The sequence below is a fragment of the Punica granatum genome, chromosome 4 (genome assembly GCF_007655135.1).
Source record: "Punica granatum isolate Tunisia-2019 chromosome 4, ASM765513v2, whole genome shotgun sequence".
NCBI classification, from domain to species: Eukaryota; Viridiplantae; Streptophyta; class Magnoliopsida; order Myrtales; family Lythraceae; genus Punica; species Punica granatum.
In genome coordinates, this window is record NC_045130.1 from 14009856 (window position 1) to 14030254 (window position 20399).

General features: G+C 39.2%; 3 protein-coding genes across 3 annotated transcripts; 2 read left to right on the forward strand and 1 right to left on the reverse strand.

Annotated features, from left to right (window-relative positions):
* Positions 1-3999: 3999 nt before the first annotated feature.
* Positions 4000-7396, forward strand: LOC116205683 (immune-associated nucleotide-binding protein 9-like). Its single transcript, XM_031538315.1, has 5 exons — positions 4000-5380; positions 5468-5745; positions 6245-6409; positions 6495-6629; positions 7020-7396. Exons 1-5 carry the CDS (start codon positions 5182-5184, stop codon positions 7215-7217), a joined length of 975 nt encoding a protein of 324 aa, XP_031394175.1. The 5' UTR covers positions 4000-5181; the 3' UTR covers positions 7218-7396.
* A 1032-nt stretch (positions 7397-8428) lies between these two features.
* LOC116204141 (agamous-like MADS-box protein AGL11) lies at positions 8429-13975 on the reverse strand. Its single transcript, XM_031536219.1, has 7 exons — positions 13858-13975; positions 13586-13755; positions 13348-13394; positions 13089-13188; positions 9364-9405; positions 9115-9160; positions 8429-8906 (listed from the first exon to the last, which is right to left on the reverse strand). The coding sequence occupies exons 1-7, from the start codon at positions 13973-13975 to the stop codon at positions 8674-8676; spliced, it is 756 nt and encodes a 251-aa protein (XP_031392079.1). The 3' UTR covers positions 8429-8673.
* Positions 13976-16226: 2251 nt separating this feature from the next.
* Positions 16227-19497, forward strand: LOC116205682 (immune-associated nucleotide-binding protein 9-like). Its single transcript, XM_031538314.1, has 6 exons — positions 16227-16888; positions 17232-17473; positions 17561-17838; positions 18328-18492; positions 18578-18679; positions 19097-19497. Exons 2-6 carry the CDS (start codon positions 17254-17256, stop codon positions 19331-19333), a joined length of 1002 nt encoding a protein of 333 aa, XP_031394174.1. The 5' UTR covers positions 16227-16888; positions 17232-17253; the 3' UTR covers positions 19334-19497.
* The last annotated feature ends 902 nt before the right edge of the window (positions 19498-20399 follow it).

A 20399-nucleotide genomic window follows, 5' to 3' on the forward strand; every position in this document is an offset into this window, starting at 1 on the left:
ATGGATTTATGGCTTGCATTATTTGCATATCATTTTAAGTTCACTAACGGTGCTTCCATTATTCACTATCTACACCAAATATCTGTATATCAGATGAGAATATCCCTGCTTTAGTGCTCTGTTCTTAAACGAAATGATCGTAACAGGTCTAGTACGAATTGATGTACATGTAGTTAAAATGCGATACTTTGTTATAATCGAACCCGACTTCCATTCTTTCTCAGAATCAATCCATAAACATAGAATAATCTCTCGTATATATAGTTCATTCATCGGTAGTACATACAAAATGCACACAAACACATAGCCTTACATATTGTCCAATTAGTCTGATGGCCGTACTAATTCAGGAGTTACAAGAAGTTTATAGGCTCCGTTGCAGCTTTAATTACACACTCAAAGACCATACTAACCCTTTATTGAACAACTATTATTATAAATTATAACCATACATACTTCGCACACAAGAGATGCCTTTTTCCGGAATCAGCTCAGGGGACTTCTACCTGCATAAACATGAAGTCACATACATTTTATTCCTGAACCAAGAACAATACATGCACTCATAACATCTTGTACGTTAAACCTGAATTACTATCAACACTTCCATGTCGCAGTGCAATACGATGATCCACCAGCGTATATTTGATTACACTTCTTATGATAAATACGCTGGTGGATCATAGTATTTTTTATGACACTTCTTATCAAAAGTACGATGATCCACAAGTAAATGAGAAACTAATATTTGCCACTGAGCATTTAAAACGCCAGACGGGATTCTATAGTTTCCATAAAGTATCCAGACTAGTATGCATAGAATTATTGATTCATACCCGAGATGGAGTTTCTTATCGGGATGAGAGTAGGAATTCCCACCCTCCAACATAATGGGAGGGAAGAAATTGCGGGAAGCCAACACCTGAATCGCATTTATCTCCTGGCCCGAAACCATCTTCACCTACTCCATCCTCTCTATCTCTGCTACCTGTTATAATTTGTCCGTGCTGATTCAAGCAAAAGTCTGATTAGATTTTCCAAAATATGTAAAAAAAAAAAAAATTACGGTGTATGCATGGTATCATTAAGCGAATTTCATATATATATAGAGTATAGTAGAAATCTCATATGTATATATTCAGATTTTATCGAGAGCATATTGAAGCTACGCACACATATACGACTTTTTACATACCTTGGTGCGATGGTATGCACTTTCATTTTCCATCTCAATCTCCTGTGAAACAAATTATGAACTGATGAACAAGCTCTTCCTATAATGGAGATGGTGATGGAGCATTTGCAAGATTAAGACACATAGAGAGAGAAAAGAGACATTGGATATATATATGGTTAATCATACATATATATATATGATTAAGTACATTTTTCTGCAAGTACTCAATCTCAGAAAGCAGCATTTCATGCTGTTCAACAAGGATGAAAACAAATCAAGAGTTGTCCAAGTAAGAGTAAAAATAGATAAACTACTAAAAGTAAAATTAAAAACAGGAATATCTATGCAAATTATGATGTTGTGAAAACATTAGGGGATTGCACTAAAAAAAAGATTATATTAGGGTTACCTTCTTGGACCTAATTCTGGTGACTCCACGCTCGAGCCTGTTCTCAAGCTGCTTCAGTTCCTTCACAGAAAGGGCACTCAAAGAATCTCCCATTAAATGCCTGCCATGCATAATATGCACTATATAATCAGCACTAAGCCAGGTCGCATAATGTTTTATGATACCTTATTGGCGTACGATATTTCTGTTTGTAGAACTTCATTCTTTGTACGTAGTGCATACATAGTATAGTTCTACTGTGATATTGTTTGTTGAATTTGTCGATTTCAAGGAAAGTGGACAAATCTTTGGCAAAGTAATTTACCTATTAGAGTACTGCAGCATCTGTATCTGCTGCTTGTTTTCGATCTTTTGTAATAACTAGATCAGACAACGGCCACGCGTAAATATTACCTAAACATTGATCTCTGTGACGGAAGCCGTGTTCGAACTGTCTGAGCTAGCCTTCTTATAACTCTCTATAGTTGTCTTGATGCTGCTAGACAATATACAATAACTTGTAAAGCTTAATAATTTTCGATGATGTGATGCAGGGTAAGTAAATATCTACTGAGTAACGTAATTACTAAACGTGGCAAAGATGTAGATAATGTATGCCGGCAGAGGAAAAATACGATAACTAAAATGGGTGAGTGACATATTACTCACAACTAGAAGGTTGTAAGATGATGATGATAATTTGATCAATTAACCATCGCGTCAATATTAATAAAGCAACGATATGATCCATTACATAATTAACTAACATTTAGAACTGATAATCCATAAAGGGAAGTTTGTCCATGGTATCCAAATACTTCTAGCTAGACTCTAGCCAATCGGCTTTCGTTGAGGAGGGCCTTCAAGTCGAGAGCTAGCTCATCATATCGTGAGTAAAACTTGTAACCAAGTACTCAATACCACCAAGAGGAATGCCATGTTGACTCGTAAAATAGCATTTCTTGGTAAAATCAAATATTGTCTCCTAGAAATCATTTGAAGGAACTACAGTTATAATCAAACACCAAGAAATGACCAAAATCTCCACAAAAAAGAGAAAAAAAAATATCAGATGAGGTAATTTATTTACTCTTCCTTTGGCCTCTTCTCCGCTAGAATGACGCCACAAGCGAACACCTAATGGAGCCTTCAACAAAAACCAGAAAAAAAAAAATGCAACGTAAGAATGATTTGCTGAACATCTGATATGCTGAGCCTTGAGTATACTTAAATTCCGGAGTTAAATCAGGATAACAGTTCACAGTCACAATTTCAATTCAGACATGGCTGTCCCTACTCATTTCCTTGGATTAATTTTCTAGTTTGTTATATAACATTTTACACCCTGAACTTAACCCATTAGTTAATTTAGAACGCCGTTTCACTTTGAATTTGAAGATTAATTGAACTATCATATCATTTTCATATTTCAAATTGTTTTTATTCGTATAATATTATGATGATCATCTCTCGCTAGCAATAATTCACTCATTCTTGTCTGAGAAAAAATATGACAAGTCAGGCAATTACGTATTATGCCTGAAAATAAAATGTGATGTGCATCGATATTGTGTATGAATATAAAAGTATATCTTTTTTTATACATATCTATATGCGTCGGCGATACTGGTTAAAATTAATGGAGTATTGACTAATATTGTTATTAAATCAATAGTTGGTGATTTTTTATGCGAAAGAGTATCAACGGAGTATTGAAGGACATTCTTATTCTCTGTGAGAACCGCCGAGTGCTTTTTGATAATAAGATGAATGACTAGGTCAAGAAAACTACTCAAGTTCAGGAGCTCTTTTCCCTTGTCAATGCAGTTATAAGCCAGAATGATGGAAAGCCTTTTACAATGTGGAGCATTTAAAACTTAAAGCAAGTAAAGAAATGCCATTGCACTGATGGTTCCCAAACTATGAAGGTTTGTTGGGCATAAAGGAGCAAGGAAGCGGTTGGTTCTCTCAAAGGACACACCAAAGTACATATACAGAAGTTTGAGATGGTATGTTTTAGTGTAAAGTTTTATCTCTGATGAGTGATATAAAAATGGGATTTTTGTTTCTTTTTTCTGTCCTTGTATTTCTCTGTCGTCATTGAAAAGTTTAATGTTCGTTCACCAAATTGGCATTTCTAACAATGAAATTTCCATTACAACATATATGTTTGCGGAGTCTGCAACAAACACGTCTGTTTTTTTAAATTTGGAAGCACGTTGAGTTTATTATTTATTGTAGTCTTTTGATCTTTTTTTCGCTAATTATGGATTTGCCTGAAATGCGTACTTATTTTTAGAAGGCTGCGATTACCAGCCATATCTCTTATTTTGAACTGTTTGGTGTGGTTGGTTACGATATGATAATCTACAGTCATAAATGAAAAGGTTTATTTGATATCATCAAGGGTTGAGTCGTAGAGTTTAGTATTTATTTTCCTTAAATAAAGGATCAAATTCCAGACCTGTGCATGATAGTTTTATCTCTTACTGGATCCATCCAGTTTGACTCTTTCTCATCCTCTGGAGATCCGCCTCTGCACTCAACAGTACACGCAGCCACCGCCACTGCCGCCTCCCTCCCTTCACCTCACCACAGCCCCGACCACTGCCTGCGTTGCGTTTCTCTAGGATTTTAGGTTAGGCCATGGCCATGGCGTCTCCCAGTCCTGACGATGATGTGCCGAGAATCCAAATCGGTACTGAGTGGGAAGTTCTTGAAGCCCATCACCAAGGTCTATGCCCCTCCAAGTCCTGCGGCAGGCAGGCAAGCAGCCGAGCAGCGAAATCTGGAGAGGCAGGGAGAAGCTCAGAGAGAGAGAGAGAGAGAGTGCTGGGATGAAATGGCTGAGATGGTTGGTCTGAAGCCGATAGCGGAGGAGGCGGAGGGAGGCGGACACCGGCAAACTGGAATTTGTCTACATAGAACTATCGATCCGTACTGAGTGGGATGGAGTTTCTTGTCGGGGTCGGGGTGAGATGGGAGTAGGAATTCATTCCCGCCCTCCAGCTTCAGTAGCGGCATTCATCCCGAAAATGCCTTCCTCACCTTCTGCTGACGATCGAATCCGATTCATTCCTCTATCTGAAGTGATCCTCCTTCGTCTTCTTCACGGACGAGCAAGGAAGCGAATTTCTCCTTCCTTGTCTGATTACCTTACTTACGGTGGCTGAATTGCCGTTGATTCTTCTCTATAAGTGCTCTTCGTGCAACCGTTAATAATCGATCGAGCTTCTCTTCTTTCCCTGGTAGTAGCTGATCGATCTTCTTATCTTATTGATGTCAGTGCTGCAAGATTGTTAGTGATGGTGTTCTGTTTATGCTCTAGAGACGAATTTCAGTGCCTTTCGTGCATGTTTGCTTGATAAGTCTTTCGAAATCCTGTGCTTAACTCCAAAGCTCGAGTCTTTTGTTCTTGTTTGACAAACTACCGTACAAAGGTTTTATTTTTGAAGCTAAATTCCCGATATAAGGCTTAGGAGACTGGTAAAAGTCGGAACTTTCATCTTGTTAGATTAGATGTTAGATTTGTTCATGCTCTGTTTTGATGTTGAGGACATTCTGTATGACTTGCGATTATATCCATGTCTTGCAGTTGGCGTGAATTGGCTTTTACATGATGGCTGGGATTGCTGGTGTTCGGACGCTGGTTCTGGTGGGCAGGACAGGTAATGGTAAAAGTGCCGCAGGGAACACTATTCTTGGGAGGAGGGCTTTCAAGTCGAGGGCTAGCTCGTCGGGGGTGACGAGCACCTGCGAGTTGCAGCAAACTGTCCTGCCTGATGGCCTGACTGTCAATGTAATTGACACTCCTGGTAATGATCTTTTAACAAACTTCTGCAGAATGAGATATTTCATGGATATTGAGAGGTTCTTATCTAGGACATGTTTGTTAATTGCAGGGCTTTTCGATGGTTCTGCTGGAATCGGCGATGTGGGAAAAGAAATTGTCAGGTGTATCGATCTGGCCAAGGAAGGGATCCATGCTGTGGTTTTGGTCTTTTCTGTTAGGACCCGCTTTTCGGAGGAGGAAGAAGCTGCCTTCCATACCCTGAGGACTTTGTTTGGAAACAAGATAGTCAACTACATGATTGCTGTGTTCACTGGGGGGGATGAACTTGACGATAATGATGAAACTCTGGAGGATTACTTGGGTCGTGAGTGCCCACAGCCTTTGAAGGTGACCTCTACCTCTCTTTATGCAGTTAGATATTCATAGATCATTTAAAGTAAGTTGCAAGCTTTGAGTAATTACAACAGGTGGTTTGATTGATATGCCACCTAGGGGATTCCAATTCCTAAATATAGATTTGTCAGATTGCTTTATCTCTGATGATGCTGCTAAGCACAATCGAGTTTCAAATCTCAACATTGACTGGGCATCTCTCTCTGGGATAGCTTTTGATGAGACTCACAGTTCTGTCTATGCTCGTGGTTTAAGTTGGCTAGAGAGATCGACTTGTTTTTAAATTTTAAATATTTTGTATTCTACTTTCACAAATTTTGTTGAACTAAACTCGGTTTACTTCCAGTAAGATTGTCCCAGATTGAGTTTAGTAAAAGCTTTTGAGCTGCCATTGTAAGATACAATGCAATAAAAATCACCAAGACGACATTGACCATGAGTATCTTCTACTTTTGCTGCTGCACACTGATATCTTGTAAAATATTTATTGAAGGACGTTCTTGCTCTCTGCGGGAACCGGCGGGTGCTTTTCGATAATAAGACGAAGGATGAGGACAAGAAAAACGCCCAAGTTCGGGAGCTATTTTCCCTTGTCGATGCAGTGATAAGCCAGAATGGTGGAAAGCCTTTTTCAGATGAGATATTTGCCGAAATGAGGGTAAGTGGAGCATTTAAAACTTAAAGCAAGTAAAATAAATGCGATTGCATGAACAGTTTCCAAACTATGAGTGTTTGTTTGGCAGAAAGGAGCAAAGAAGCTCCAGGAGCAACAGGAAGCGGTTGGCTCTCTCAGAGGTTACAACCAAGGACAGATACTGAAGTTTAAGGAAGAGATGCAAAATTCTTATGATGAGCAGCTGAAGCGAATTTCTGGGATGGTATATTTTAGCGTACAGTTGTATTTCTGATGAACAGATTGATTTTCCCTCCCCCCCCCCCCCCCTTTTTCTGTCTTTGTATTTCTGTGTCGTCATTGAAAAATTTAATGTTCACCGCAATGGCATTTCTGACAATTATATTTCCAATATAACATATGGATTTTGCGGAGTCTGCAATGAACATGTTTGTTTTTTTTTAATTTGGAAGCATGTTGGGTTTATGATTTATTGTAGTCTTTTACTCTTTTTTCTGCTAATTATGGATTTGTCTAAGATGCGTACTTATGTTTCGAAGGCGGTGATTATCCGCCATATATCTCATATGCTATTTAAGAGGAACGTTTCTGGACTTGTTGGACTGAACTGTTTGGTGTGATTGCTTGCTCTTAGATTGAAACCAAGCTGAGAGGGGAGGTCAAGAGGCTCGATCAGATGTTGGCAGAGGAGCAGGCCGCTCGTATGAGGGCTGAAGAGCAAGCACAGTCGGCTCAGGCGAAGTCAAATGCCGAGATTCGTGATCTCAGGGAGAGCCTAGATAGAGTCAGGGAGGAGAATGTGCGGCCCATACCAATATGCTCCATTCTATAATATGCAAGACCGGGATATCCTGGAGAATGTTTCGGTCTCGAAGATTTCGATATCCACTTGTGTTGTGATAGTAACCCATGGAATACTCTTGTGATTGCTCGTGCCATGTAAATGGATTTATGGCTTGCATTATGTGCATATCATTTTAAGTTCACTAATGGTGCTCCCGTTATTCACTATCTACCCCAAAGATCTGTATGTCAGATGAGAATATCCCTGCTTTAGTGCTCTGTTTACTGTACTTAAACGAATGATCGTAACAGGTATAGTACGAATCGATGTACATGTACTTAAAATGCGATCCTTTGTTATAATCGAACCTTTTGCGAGTTTGAGAGTTGCGTTCATGTGGCCCTGATTCAAGCAAGGGAAATAGACCGCATGAGGTTTTGTGGCTTAGCCGATGATGGAGGCCACGTCGCATGATCGATCAATAAACTTGTGTCAAATATTACAAAAAGTGAAAGAGAGATAGGAACAAGATTGTTCAGGACATGACAATTTATATATGTTTGTTAGTGCATTTCCGTTTTAATAAATAATTTAACAAACAAATAATGAGAAAATGACAGAGTGCATCACAGTCTGAAAATAATTTTCACAGTGCATCATATTTTCATGGCTAGGTGGGACTCAAATGCTGAGTAAACACGATCACATTGCCACGTCAGCTTTCCATCCATCAGTTGACAGAAATGATGCATGGTGAAAATTTTTAAAATTTTCGTGATGTACCATGTTAATTTTTCGAAATATGATGTATTGTGATACTTGTTTTCAAACTGTGATATGTTCAGGAATTTTCCCTTTTAGTGCCGTACTAATGCAGGAGTTGCAGGATGTTTATAGGCTTCGTTGCAGCTTTAATTACACACTCAAACACCACGCTAACCCTTCATTGAACAACTATTATTATAAATTATAACCATATGTACTTCGCGCACAAGAGATGCCTTTGTTTGGAATCAGCTCGAGGGACTTCTACCTGCATATACATGAAGGCAGGTACATTTAACTCCAAAGAGTTTGGCTTAGTGGTAAGGAGGAGCTTAAATATCCACCCGATCCTGAGTTTGAAACCCCTTAGAGCCACCGAAGCACTTTTGGCGTGATTACCCGTTCTGTGCGTCGCCGGGAGTTCATAGAGCCTCGGAAATTAGTTGGGCTAAGCCCGGACACCTCGAATTAGCAAAAAAATAAATAAATAAATAAATAAAATGAAGGCATGTACATTTTACTCTTGAACCAAGAACGATACATGCTCTCATAACATCTTGTACGTTAAACCTGAAGTACTATCTGCACTACCATGTCGCAATACAATACGATGATCCACCAGCGTACATTTGATGACACTTCTTATAATAAATACGCTAGTGGATTATAGTATTTTTTTTTATGACACTTACTTATCAAAAGGACGATGATCCACCAGCAAATGAGAAACTAATATTTGCTACTGAGCGTTTAAAACGCCAGACGAGATGCTATAGTTTCCATAAAGTATCCATACTAATATGCACGGAATTATTGATTCATACCCGAGATGGAGTTTCTTATCGGGATGAGGATAGAAATTTCCACCCTCCAACATATTGGGAGGGAAGAAATTGCGAGAAGCCAACCCCTGAATCACATTCATCTCCTGGCCCGGAACCATGTTCGCGTGCTCCATTCTCTCTATCTCAGCTATTTGTTTGTCCGTGGTGATTCAAGAAACGTCTGATTAGATAATCCAAAATATGTATAAAAAAAAAACAAATTACGGTGCATGCATGGTATCATTAAGCGAATTTCATATATACATATATAGAGAGTATAGTAGAAATCTCATATGTATATATTCAGATTTTATCGAGAACATATTGCAGCTACGCACACAAATACGAGTTTTTACATACCTTGGTGCAAAGGTACACAGTTTCATTTTCCATCTCAATCTCCTGTGAAACAAATTATGAACTGATGAACAAGCTCTTGCTATAATGGAGATGGTGATGGAGCGTTTGCAAGATTAAGATACACAAAGAGAGAGAAAAGAGACATTGGATATATATATATATATATATATATATATAATACAGGCACACACACACACATATATATATATATGCTTAATCGTACATATATATATATGATTACGTACCTTTTTCTGCGAGTACTCAATCTCAGCAAGCAGCATTTCATGCTGTTCGACATGGATGAAAACAAATCAGGAGTTGTCCAAGTAAGAGTAAAAATAGATGAACTACTAAAATTATAATTAAAAACAGGAATATCTATCCAAATAATGATGTTGTGAAAACTATATAATAAATAATTACATTAGGGGATTGCACTGTCACAACCCGAAATTTTAGCTGAATTTTCCCTATATTTCCTCTACATCCATTATCACGTAACTATTCATATAAAATCTGCTTTCCATAACTCTCAAAAACATACAACTACTACAAATGCTCTCACATATATATTCATATAAGTACGATTCTAGCAAAGCTACATTGCTAAACCAACTAGACAAAAGTTTCAGGTCGTAACATTCTCAAGTCCATTCTATACAAAAAGGATATCTATCAAATAATTAAGGTTCCTACCTAGTTCTCTAAGCTGATCCCCAATATCAAAAAGTGGTTCCTCCGCGCAATCGGAAGCTTATCTGGAAAAAATGTATGCAGGGTGTAAGCTGCATCTCAGTGAGCACTAAATTCCAAAGCAAAATGAATAATTTTAAGTGATAAATATATTTTTGACAACCAAATATTCATATAGATAGTAGTAGCATAACCAAGTCTATCAATTAATTCACCAACACGACATATTAGACAATACATACAAATGATTACTAAGTTCATTCATCAACAATCAATTGCCCTTATAACCATATAAAACTATTATTAGAATTAACATTTAACCCAACATCATCTTGCACTCATAGCCTAACTAAATCAAATTGGCAACAACACGGCTTCCATATAATAATTCAGACAATCATAACAATCATCACATTTACAGCAATCCAACCAAACAAACAATATACAACACAACCAAATCAATATAGCCATAGGGTTGCATTTCCTCGCAACAGAGTTATGACGGTACCGTGACCCCGCACATCTCGCTCATACCATTCTCAACTTCCAATATTCACACCTCATAAGTGGGGGCCGCCTATTAACCTCTGACAGTAAGAGTTGACCTCAATTTGTATTCCGCCGAGTCTTAGCGGCCGATCAAGCCTCTTTTTCTATTCCGCCGAGTCCAGCGGCCGATCAGGCCCCTGTTTATATTCCGCCGGGTCCAGCGACCGATCATGCCCATGTTTATATTTCGCCGAGTCCAGCGGCCGATCAAGCCCTACTTGTATTCCGCTTGGTCCAGCAGCCGATCTGACACATTTTGTAATCCGTCGGGTCTAGCGGTCCCATGGCTATATAATCACGCAACAATCACAAGCACAATCAACTACAACCACGCCATCTCATATCATATACCCACACCAAATTCTTATTCCCAAATTATCGCAATCTCCGCATACACAACCACAATCCCAATCATAATGAATCACATTATCATCATATACTTCATACGCAATCCACATATTCAATCACACTGCATATCCCAAGTCCAGGTGGAACATAAAAGGCCATATTTCTCAGATCATTTCACACAGCATAGCAATGCCAATTCCTTAATCTAACTACCACTATATTCATCTTAAATAATTTATATAATTATAACACATGATTTTACCAGGGAATAGAGTAGTCACATAACATACATATATATATATATATATATATCATTTCACAATGGAATAAAGTACTCACCAAACACCCAAAATGGTTCATCAAACTTGGCCTTCAGGATGGACAATATTGGTGTCCTCAACCACTATCAATTATAAGCATAGTTTAGAAAATAACTTATATCTCGTAAATCATTTCCTCCACTGATCCTCATACCAAATCACACCACAGTGGCCTTAAAAGATCGAATGAATCTAAAATAGAATGCACCAATAGCATCAGCCGTTAAACTTCCCATATAAAGAATCCTCTTCTTAGAAAATTTCTATGCATATTTCATAATTTACGGTTTATCCACCTTAGATAACCTATATAAACTAGTTACTAACTTAGAATGTTGATAATCCAAAAATACGTACAATGGATTTAGTGACCACATCCAAATACACGGAGAAAACAATAGCAGATCATCCTCTACTAGCCTCGCCAACTCGTGGATATCTAGCTCTTCACACTTCCATTACTTCCATCTCATAATTCAGTAAAGCACATACGAACAACTTTTAATGGAACATCAACTCTCAGTACAACTACTAAATCAGCAAGAACTGGGTAAATATAAGTATATTTTCAGCACCATTGACTTGTCCTAGCTTAGTGCACTAAACATTTAAATGAGCTAGTCTAACCTAACTCATCGATTTCTCTAATTTATTCATCCAACTAATCCGTTAGTTCGTATTCCATAGTACGGGCATAATCAAATAAATAAAGCTTAATCAAGAAGAATATTATAACTCATCCCCCGAATGGCTTCCTACCTCGAGCCCGTTACACTCTTCACTTGCCCTGCTCTATTCACCTTTCTTTATCAAAGAAACATGGACCATATTAAGCTAAACTGGTCACTTAAAGCAAACCAATACATATCGTGATATAAATAACTACTTCACTCCATGTGTGGATATATGCAATCAACATCACTTGTTAACACGCATTTGACTCAATTAAGCAAGATTTAATCAACCAAAATGTAAATTATTAGTCCAAACGTTCGAAAAATAACATCTCTAACTTGAGAGGACATAAATCGACTAAACAAACACCAAAATTAGATATGACCAACAAGGAAAATCGAGCTTAGAGAACATGAAAGTGGTCAGTTTTGGACTCGAGAAAAGAAAAATCGATAAACCCACTCATTACGGAAAATATGACAATAGTATTGCTATTTCAAAAAAATCCCGAAAAATTATCTAAAATAGTAGATTCAGACACGAATCTGTACAAACAAAAATCATTGCAATCCGATGTCCGAGCGAGCCTAAAGAGCCTCCCGAAGTTGTTGGTGCGGGCTGTACGGAACAGACCCGGGCTGTGCGATGGCCCAACTTCGGAAGTTCGGCTCTCTCTCTATATAACTCCGAATACCACAATCTTGGAGTCTCTGGAAAGCTTACCATGTGGGCTACGTTTTAGAAACAAACGGCATGCCAAAACATGTAGAATTCAGTTCAAAAATGCCGGTTGAAGTTGACGTTTCATTATGATTTTCAGAATTTGAAATCGCAATAACTTTCGAATCGTATAACGAAATCCAATTCCGTAAAAAGCCACACCATTCAAATGATCAGAGGAGCCTAACCGTATCAAATTTTCGAACTAATAACATCTACACATCAAGCTGCCATTAATGCGTCTTAAACTCCATTTAACCCGGTAAATACCTATGCTAAGACAACAGATTACCAACTTACCGACCATTCCGGAAGCCCCAGTCTTCTCCTCCTTCGTTCTCTCTCTCTCTCTCTCTCTGTTTTTGCTCTGTTTCTTCTTCGGTGAAGAACACAGCCCCCAGCCTAAAACAAACTAAGAAGAAAAAGAAAAAGAGACAAGTCAATGGCGGTGGGATCTCGGGGAAAATAAGGGGAAGAATGTTGGCCACGTGGGGCCCTTTGAAACTTTTTTTTTTTCCTTCCCAGCCACATAAACGTGATATATATAAATTACATATATAAGTATATGTATGTATATGAGTATGTATGCAGGTTTAAAAAAATAATAATTAAAAGTATGCCGAGTCTCACATGCACTAAAAAAAAAAAGATCATATAAGGGTTGCCTTCTTGGACCTAATTCTGGTGATTCCGCGCTCGAGCCTGTTCTCGAGCTGCTTCAGTTCCTTCACAGAAAGGGCACTCAAAGAATCTCCCATCAAATGCCTGCCATGCATAATATGCACTATATAATATTTCTGTTTGTAGAACTTCATTCTTTGTAAGTAGTTCATACATAGTATAGTTCTACTGTGATATTGTTTGCCGAATTTGTCGATTTCAAGGAAAGTGGAAAAATCTTTGGGGAAGTAATTTATCTGTTACAGCATCTGTATCTGCTGCCTCAGCTTGGCTGATTCTTGTTGATAATACTGCATATATACAAAAAGATAAATTAGAGATATGTCATATACATTGTGCATGGAAGGAACTGCACAAAATATATAAATTAGTTACTTATAAGAAATAATGTGCAAATCTAGAGAAGGAACGACGAAATCTGCTGCTTGTTTTCGATCTTTTGTAATAACTAGATCAGACAACGGCCACACGTACATATTACCTGAGCATTAATCTCTGTAACAGAAGTCATGTTCAAACTGTCTGAGCTAGCCTTCTTATACCTCTCTATAGTTGTCTTGATGCTGCTAACCGATATGTAAGACCGGGATATCCTGGAGTATGTTACGGTCTTGAAGATTTCGATATCCACTTGTATTGTGATATAGTAACCTATGGAATACTCTTTGTGATTGATCGTATCATGTAAATGGATTTATGGCTTGCATTATTTGCATATCATTTTAATTCACCAATGGTGCTTCCATTATTCACTATCTACCTCAAAGATCTTTATATCAGATGAGAATATCCCTGCTTTAGTGCTCTGTATGTATGTATATGTGTATGCATCTGCATTTGTTTTAGTAGGAGGCTCGGGAGAGACTGACATAAAATGAAAATGGTCGAGTATAGCTCTTAAGCTAGCATCGCATGTTGGAAATACTAGATTAAATGTATTTTGTATGTTCTAGAATTGCATATTCCCAAACAAGTACAATACGATGTCCTTATCGTTTGGTCGATGGAAAAATTGAGACAAAATAAACTTCATACATATAAACTCACGCTGTACTCCATCGAAAATAATTATCGTGCGCCATGCAATATTCCCCGATAGCTCTTTTAATAATTCATATTGAATCTAATAAAGGCTTTCCCTAAACTACATGTATCTTGATGAAATTTTAGTATTATTTTCTCAGAAAGTCCGTTGGTCCCCTATAAACTGTAAGGTCAGTACTGACCCCACTCTCTAGTATTGATATGATAGAAATGTCCTTGGGAAGAGATAGTATGCGTAGAAGTCGGATCTATGTCTCATGTGAGAGAAGTATTCTCCTGCTTAGCTTCATTGATTCAAACCCAAACTTTGAAAAAGAAAGAATATGTGCAGAGGGAGGACATTGACTGCCATTATCTGTTGACTAGATGCCATGATGGGTTTCAACTTTCGAGAGGGAGTGAGGAACTTTCACGGAAGAATGGCAAGCAAAGGGCTAAGGGACCTCAAAGCTACATTTGGAAAGTGAAACGTTGGGAAGGAGATGGCAAGGGGATGGGTAGACAAATTAAACCAGCAGAAAGTAGGGAAACCCCGAAAGCAATTAAATGTAAAGGAGAGGAAGACTGAACTGATCAATCAACTGAACGTAACAACTAATAATGGAGGCTTGTTAGGTTTGCTTGTTTCGGATTTAGCAGCTTGTCATGATCGATCGATGAGGTCTCTTTTCGGCAAAATTCGGCACTGCCGGGAGTTGTCATCAGATATCATATACATCGACTGGTCTAAAATCATTTCACTCAAACCTCAATTTAATCAAGATGAAGCAAAAAAGGGACATCACCACGACGTATATACATTGATGAGGATCTCTCATGCCAAAGGGCTGCGATGCCATCTACTAGTAAAACTTTGGGTCTTCATAATTAATGTACCAATGATATAAAAGATGGTCTTATCTATTAACCGAAAAGGAGAAGTAGCAACTGTCTGCTCGCCTCGAGACGAGTTTAATTTCAAGCAATTGTCAACCACCATTGATTATGCACTAAACATATATTACAAAAGTTCTTCTATGCTAACCCTTCGCCTCCCTTTCCCTCCCATTTCTCTCTATCAAAACGGACGGTAATGCATCTCCAGAAAGGCTAATGGAAAAAGTCATTTTGAGGAGAAGAGAGAGAGAGAGAGAGAGAGAGAGAGAGAGAGAGAGAGAGAATTTTATGTTTTTGAGGAAAGCTTGGAAAGGAAGGGAACGTGTAGGTAGAAGTAAAGGTGCTTTCATTATTCCCAATCTAATACATCATATGAGAATATTCATGCTCTAATAGTCTGCATTTGGCCGAACGGACCGTAATGATCTATCTCAGTCCCAATCAACATGCACGCATTAATCCTTTGTTATATTCGATCTCGACTTCCATTCTTTCTTAGAATCTCAATCCATAAACATAGAATAAGCTCTCATATATAGTTCACTCGTCGGTAGTTCGTGTACAAAATGCACACCAACACCGACAGAGGGTTCTACATTGTTCAATAAGCTTCACTGCTTCTTTAATAGTTTAATTACACACTCAAAGACGACACACTCACCGCCTTGATTGAACAAATATTATTATTAGTTATTACCTTATACGTATGTAATTTGCCCACAAAGAGATGCCTTCTTCCGGTATGAGCTCAGGGGACTTCTATCTACCTAAATACTGAAATGCGTACATTTTATTCTTGAATCGAGATCAATACATGCTTTACATAACATCTTGTACGTTGAACATGAATTAATACCGGCAGTACTATCCATATCCCAATACGATATGATGATCCACCGTTACAAACGAAAAGGTTCAAAAGGGGTTGATTCATACAGTTTAGCGCTTATTCCCCTTAAATAAAATATCGAATTCGAGTCTTGCGCATGAGAGTTTTACCTCTCACTGGATCGATCCAGTTCAAACTAAATTAGTAGAAATCATTAGAATTCTGAATATCAAAATTAGTTACATACAAAAAAGAAAAGATAAAAAAAGAAAGTTCATATGGTTTTGGAGGAATTCCACTCCCCTCCCCAGTACTCGCAGACACCGCCACCGCCGCCCCCCCCCCCCCCCCCCCCCCCCCCCCCCCCCCCCCCCCCCAACACTTCACCTTACCACAGCCCCGACCACTACCTGCGTTGCGTTTCTCTAGGGTTCTAGGTTAGGCCATGGCCATGGCGTCTCCCAGTCCTGATGAGGATGTGCCGAGAGTCCAAATCGGTCCTGAGTGGGAAGTTCTTGAAGCCCTTCATCAAGGTCTATGCCCCTCCAAGTCCTGTGGCAGGCAGGCAGTCGAGCAGCGAAATCGGGAGAGGCAGGTAGAAGCTTAGAGAGAGAAGAGAGACAGTGCTGGAATGAAAGTGGCTGAGATGGTTGGTCTGAAGCCGATAGCGTCGGAGGCGGACACCGGCAAACTGGAATTTGTCTAGATAGAACTATCGATCCGTACCGTAACCGGGATAGAGTTTCTTGTCGGGGTCGGGGTGAGATGGGAGTAAGAATTCATTCCCGTCCTCCAGCTTCAGTAGCAGCATTCATTCCGAAAATGCCTTCCTCACCTTCTGCTGACGACCGAATCCGATTCATTCCTCTATCTGAAGTGATCCTCCTTCGTCTTCTTCACGGACGAGCAAGGAAGCGAATTTCTCCTTCCTTGTCTGATTACCTTACTTACGGTGGCTGAATTGCCGTTGATTCTTCTCTATAAGTGCTCTTCGTGCAACCGTTAATAATCGATCGAGCTTCTCTTCTTTCCCTGGTAGTAGCTGATCGATCTTCTTATCTTATTGATGTCAGTGCTGCAAGATTGTTAGTGATGGTGTTCTGTTTATGCTCTAGAGACGAATTTCAGTACCTTTCGTGTTGTTTGCTTGATAAGTCTTTCGAAATCCTGTGCTTAACTCCAAAGCTCGAGTCTTTTGTTCCTGTTTGACAAACTACTGTGCAAAGGTTTTATTTTCGAAGCTAGATTCCCGATATAAGGCCTAGGAGACTGGTAAAAGTCGGAACTTTATCTAGTTAGATTAGATGTGAGATTTGTTCATGCTCGGTATTGATGTTGAGGGTATTCTGTATGACTCACGATTATATCTGTCTTGCAGTTGACGTGAAATTGGTTTTTACATGATGGCTGGGATTGCAATAGATGATGATTGCGGGCTCACTTCCTCTTACGCTGGTGTTCGGACGCTGGTTCTAGTGGGCAGGACAGGTAATGGTAAAAGTGCCACTGGAAATACTATTCTTGGGAGGAGGGCTTTCAAGTTGGGGGTGACAAGCACCTGCGAGTTGCAGCAAAGTGTCCTGCCTGCTGGCCAGATTGTCAATGTAATTGACACTCCCGGTAATGATCTTTTTACAAACTTCTGCGGAATGAGATATTTCATGGATATTGAGAGGTTCTTATCTAGGACATGTTTTGTAATTGCAGGGCTTTTCGATAGTTCTGCTGGAATTGGCGATGTTGGAAAAGAAATTGTCAGGTGTATTGATCTGGCCAAGGATGGGATCCATGCTGTGCTTTTGGTCTTCTCTGTTAGGAGCCGCTTTTCGGAGGAGGAAGAAGCTGCCTTCCGTACCCTGAGGACTTTGTTTGGAAACAAGATAGTCAACTACATGATTGTTGTCTTCACTGGTGGGGATGAACTTGAAGATAGTGATGAAACTTTGGAAGATTACTTGGGTCGTGAGTGCCCGCAGCCTTTGAAGGTGACCTCTACCTCTCTTTATGCAGTTAGACATTCATAGATCATTTAAAGTAAGTTGCAAACTTTGAGTAATTACAACAGGTGGTTTGATTGATATGCCACCTGGGGGATTCCAAATACTAAATATAGATTTATCAGATTGCTTTTATCTCTGTTGATGCTGCTAAGCACAATCCTCAACATTGACTGGGTTTCTCTCTCTGGGATAGCTTTTGATGAGACTCACAGTTCTGTCTATGCTCATGGTTTACGTTGGCTAGAGAGATCGACTTGTTTTTAAATATTAAGTATTTTGTAGTCTACTTTCACAAATTTTGTTGAACTATACTCGGTTTACTTCCAGTAAGATTGTCACAGGTTGAGTTTAGTAAAAGCTTTTGAGCTGCCATTGTAAGATACAATGCAATAAAAATCACCAAGATGACATTGACCCTGAGCATCTTCCACTATTGTTGCTGCACACTGATATCTTGTAAAATATTTATCGAAGGACATTCTTACTCTCTGCGGGAACCGGCGGGTGCTTTTCGATAATAAGACGAAGGATCAGGGCAAGAAAACAGCCCAAGTTCAGGAGCTATTTTCCCTTGTTGATGCAGTGATAAGCCAGAATGGCGGAAAGCCTTCTTCAGATGAGATGTTTGCAGAAATGAGGGTAAGTGGAGCATTTAAAACTTAAAGCAAGTAAAATTAATGCAATTGCACGAACAGTTTCCAAACTATGAGTGTTTGTTTGGCAGAAAGGAGCAAAGAAGCTCCAGGAGCAACAGGGGCAGGTACTGAAGTTTAAAGAAGAGATGCAAAAATCTTATAATGAGCAGCTGAAGCGAACTTCTGAGATGGTATATTTTAGCATAAAGTTATATTTTTGATCACCAGATTGATTTCACCCCCCCCCCCCCCCCCCCCCCCCCCCCCCCCCCCCCCCCCCCTCCCCCCCTTTCTGTCTTTGTATTTCTGTGTCGTCATTGAAAAATTAAATGTTCTCTGCAGTGGCATTTCGGACAATTATATTTCCAATATAGCATACGTTTTTGCGGAGTCTGCAACAAACATGTTTGTTTTTTAATTTGGAAGCATGTTGGGTTTATGATCTATTGTGGTCTTTTAATCTTTTTTCCGCTAATTATGGATTTGTATAAGATGCGTACTTATGTTTCGAAGGCTGTGATTATCTGCCATATTTCTCGTCTGCTATTTAAGAGGAACATATCTGGACTTGTTGGACTGAACTGTTTGGTGTGATTGCTTACTTTTAGACTGAAACCATGCTGAGCGAGGAGACCAAGAGGCTCGAGCAGAAGTTGGCAGAGGAGCAGGCCGCTCGTATGAGGGCTGAAGTGCAAGCACAGTTGGCTCAGGCGAAGTCAAAAGATGAGATTCGTGATCTCAGCGAGAGACTGCAGAGAGCCAGGAAGGAGACTGAAGAGGTCCGTGAGCGGACCAAACCAGAATCAATCGGGTCCAAACTAAAATCATCATGTGCCATTTTGTAAGACCGGGATATCCTGGAGTATGTTACGGTCTCGAAGATTTCGATATCCACTTGTATTGTGATAGTAACCAATGGAGTACTCTTGTGATTGCTCGTGCCATGTAAATGGAATTATGGCTTGCATTATTTGCATATCATTTTAATTCACTAATGGTGCTTCCATTATTCACTGTCTACACCAAAGATCCGTATATCAGATGAGAATATCCCTGCTTTAGTGCTCTGTACTTAAAAAGAAATGATCCTAATCGAACCCGACTTCCATTATTTCTCAGAAGCAATCCATAAACATAGAATAATCTTTGGTATATGTAGTTCATTCATCGGTGGTAGTAGGGGTGATCGGTTCCGGGTATCCTGTATTTTTTATAATACCCGGACCCTATCCTGTAAGGGACAGGTTCCAAGATTTTGGAACCGGACTCTATCCTGTTGAATCATGAAACCAGAACCTACCCGGAACTTGTATTATACCACAGGTTCCGAGTACCATGTTGGAACCTGTAAATTTTTTTTTCTCGCTAAATAAAATCGAAAATATCACATATATAATCAGTAATCATGCCAAATAGAATATCAACAAAATTTAGATTAATCCGCAACAATGAAATAATAATATGTCTCATCAATCCATCGACAAAATTGAACATCCATAATACGATCTCACACAACAAAGTGCCTATGTTCTGATTCGTTAGAGGAGATAGTAACTTTACTCTTTCCTCTCTTTTTTTAATAAATAACCGGTTCCGGGTACCCTGTAGGCAGGAACCGGAACCGGAACCGAAACCGATTTTTACAGATTCCTAATTTTAATACCCGAAACTTACCCTATTTTCAATACGAGCTACCCGGATCCTACCCGTTAGGGTAGGTTCCAACCGGTTCCGGGTATACCCGGTACCCGTGCACACCCCTAGGTGGTAGTACATACAAAATGCCCAAAAACACATAGCCTTACATATTGTCCAATTAGACCAATGACCGTACTAATTCAGGAGTTGCAGGAAGTTTATAGGCTTCGGTGCAGCTTTAATTTAACACTCAAACACCACACTAACCCCTCA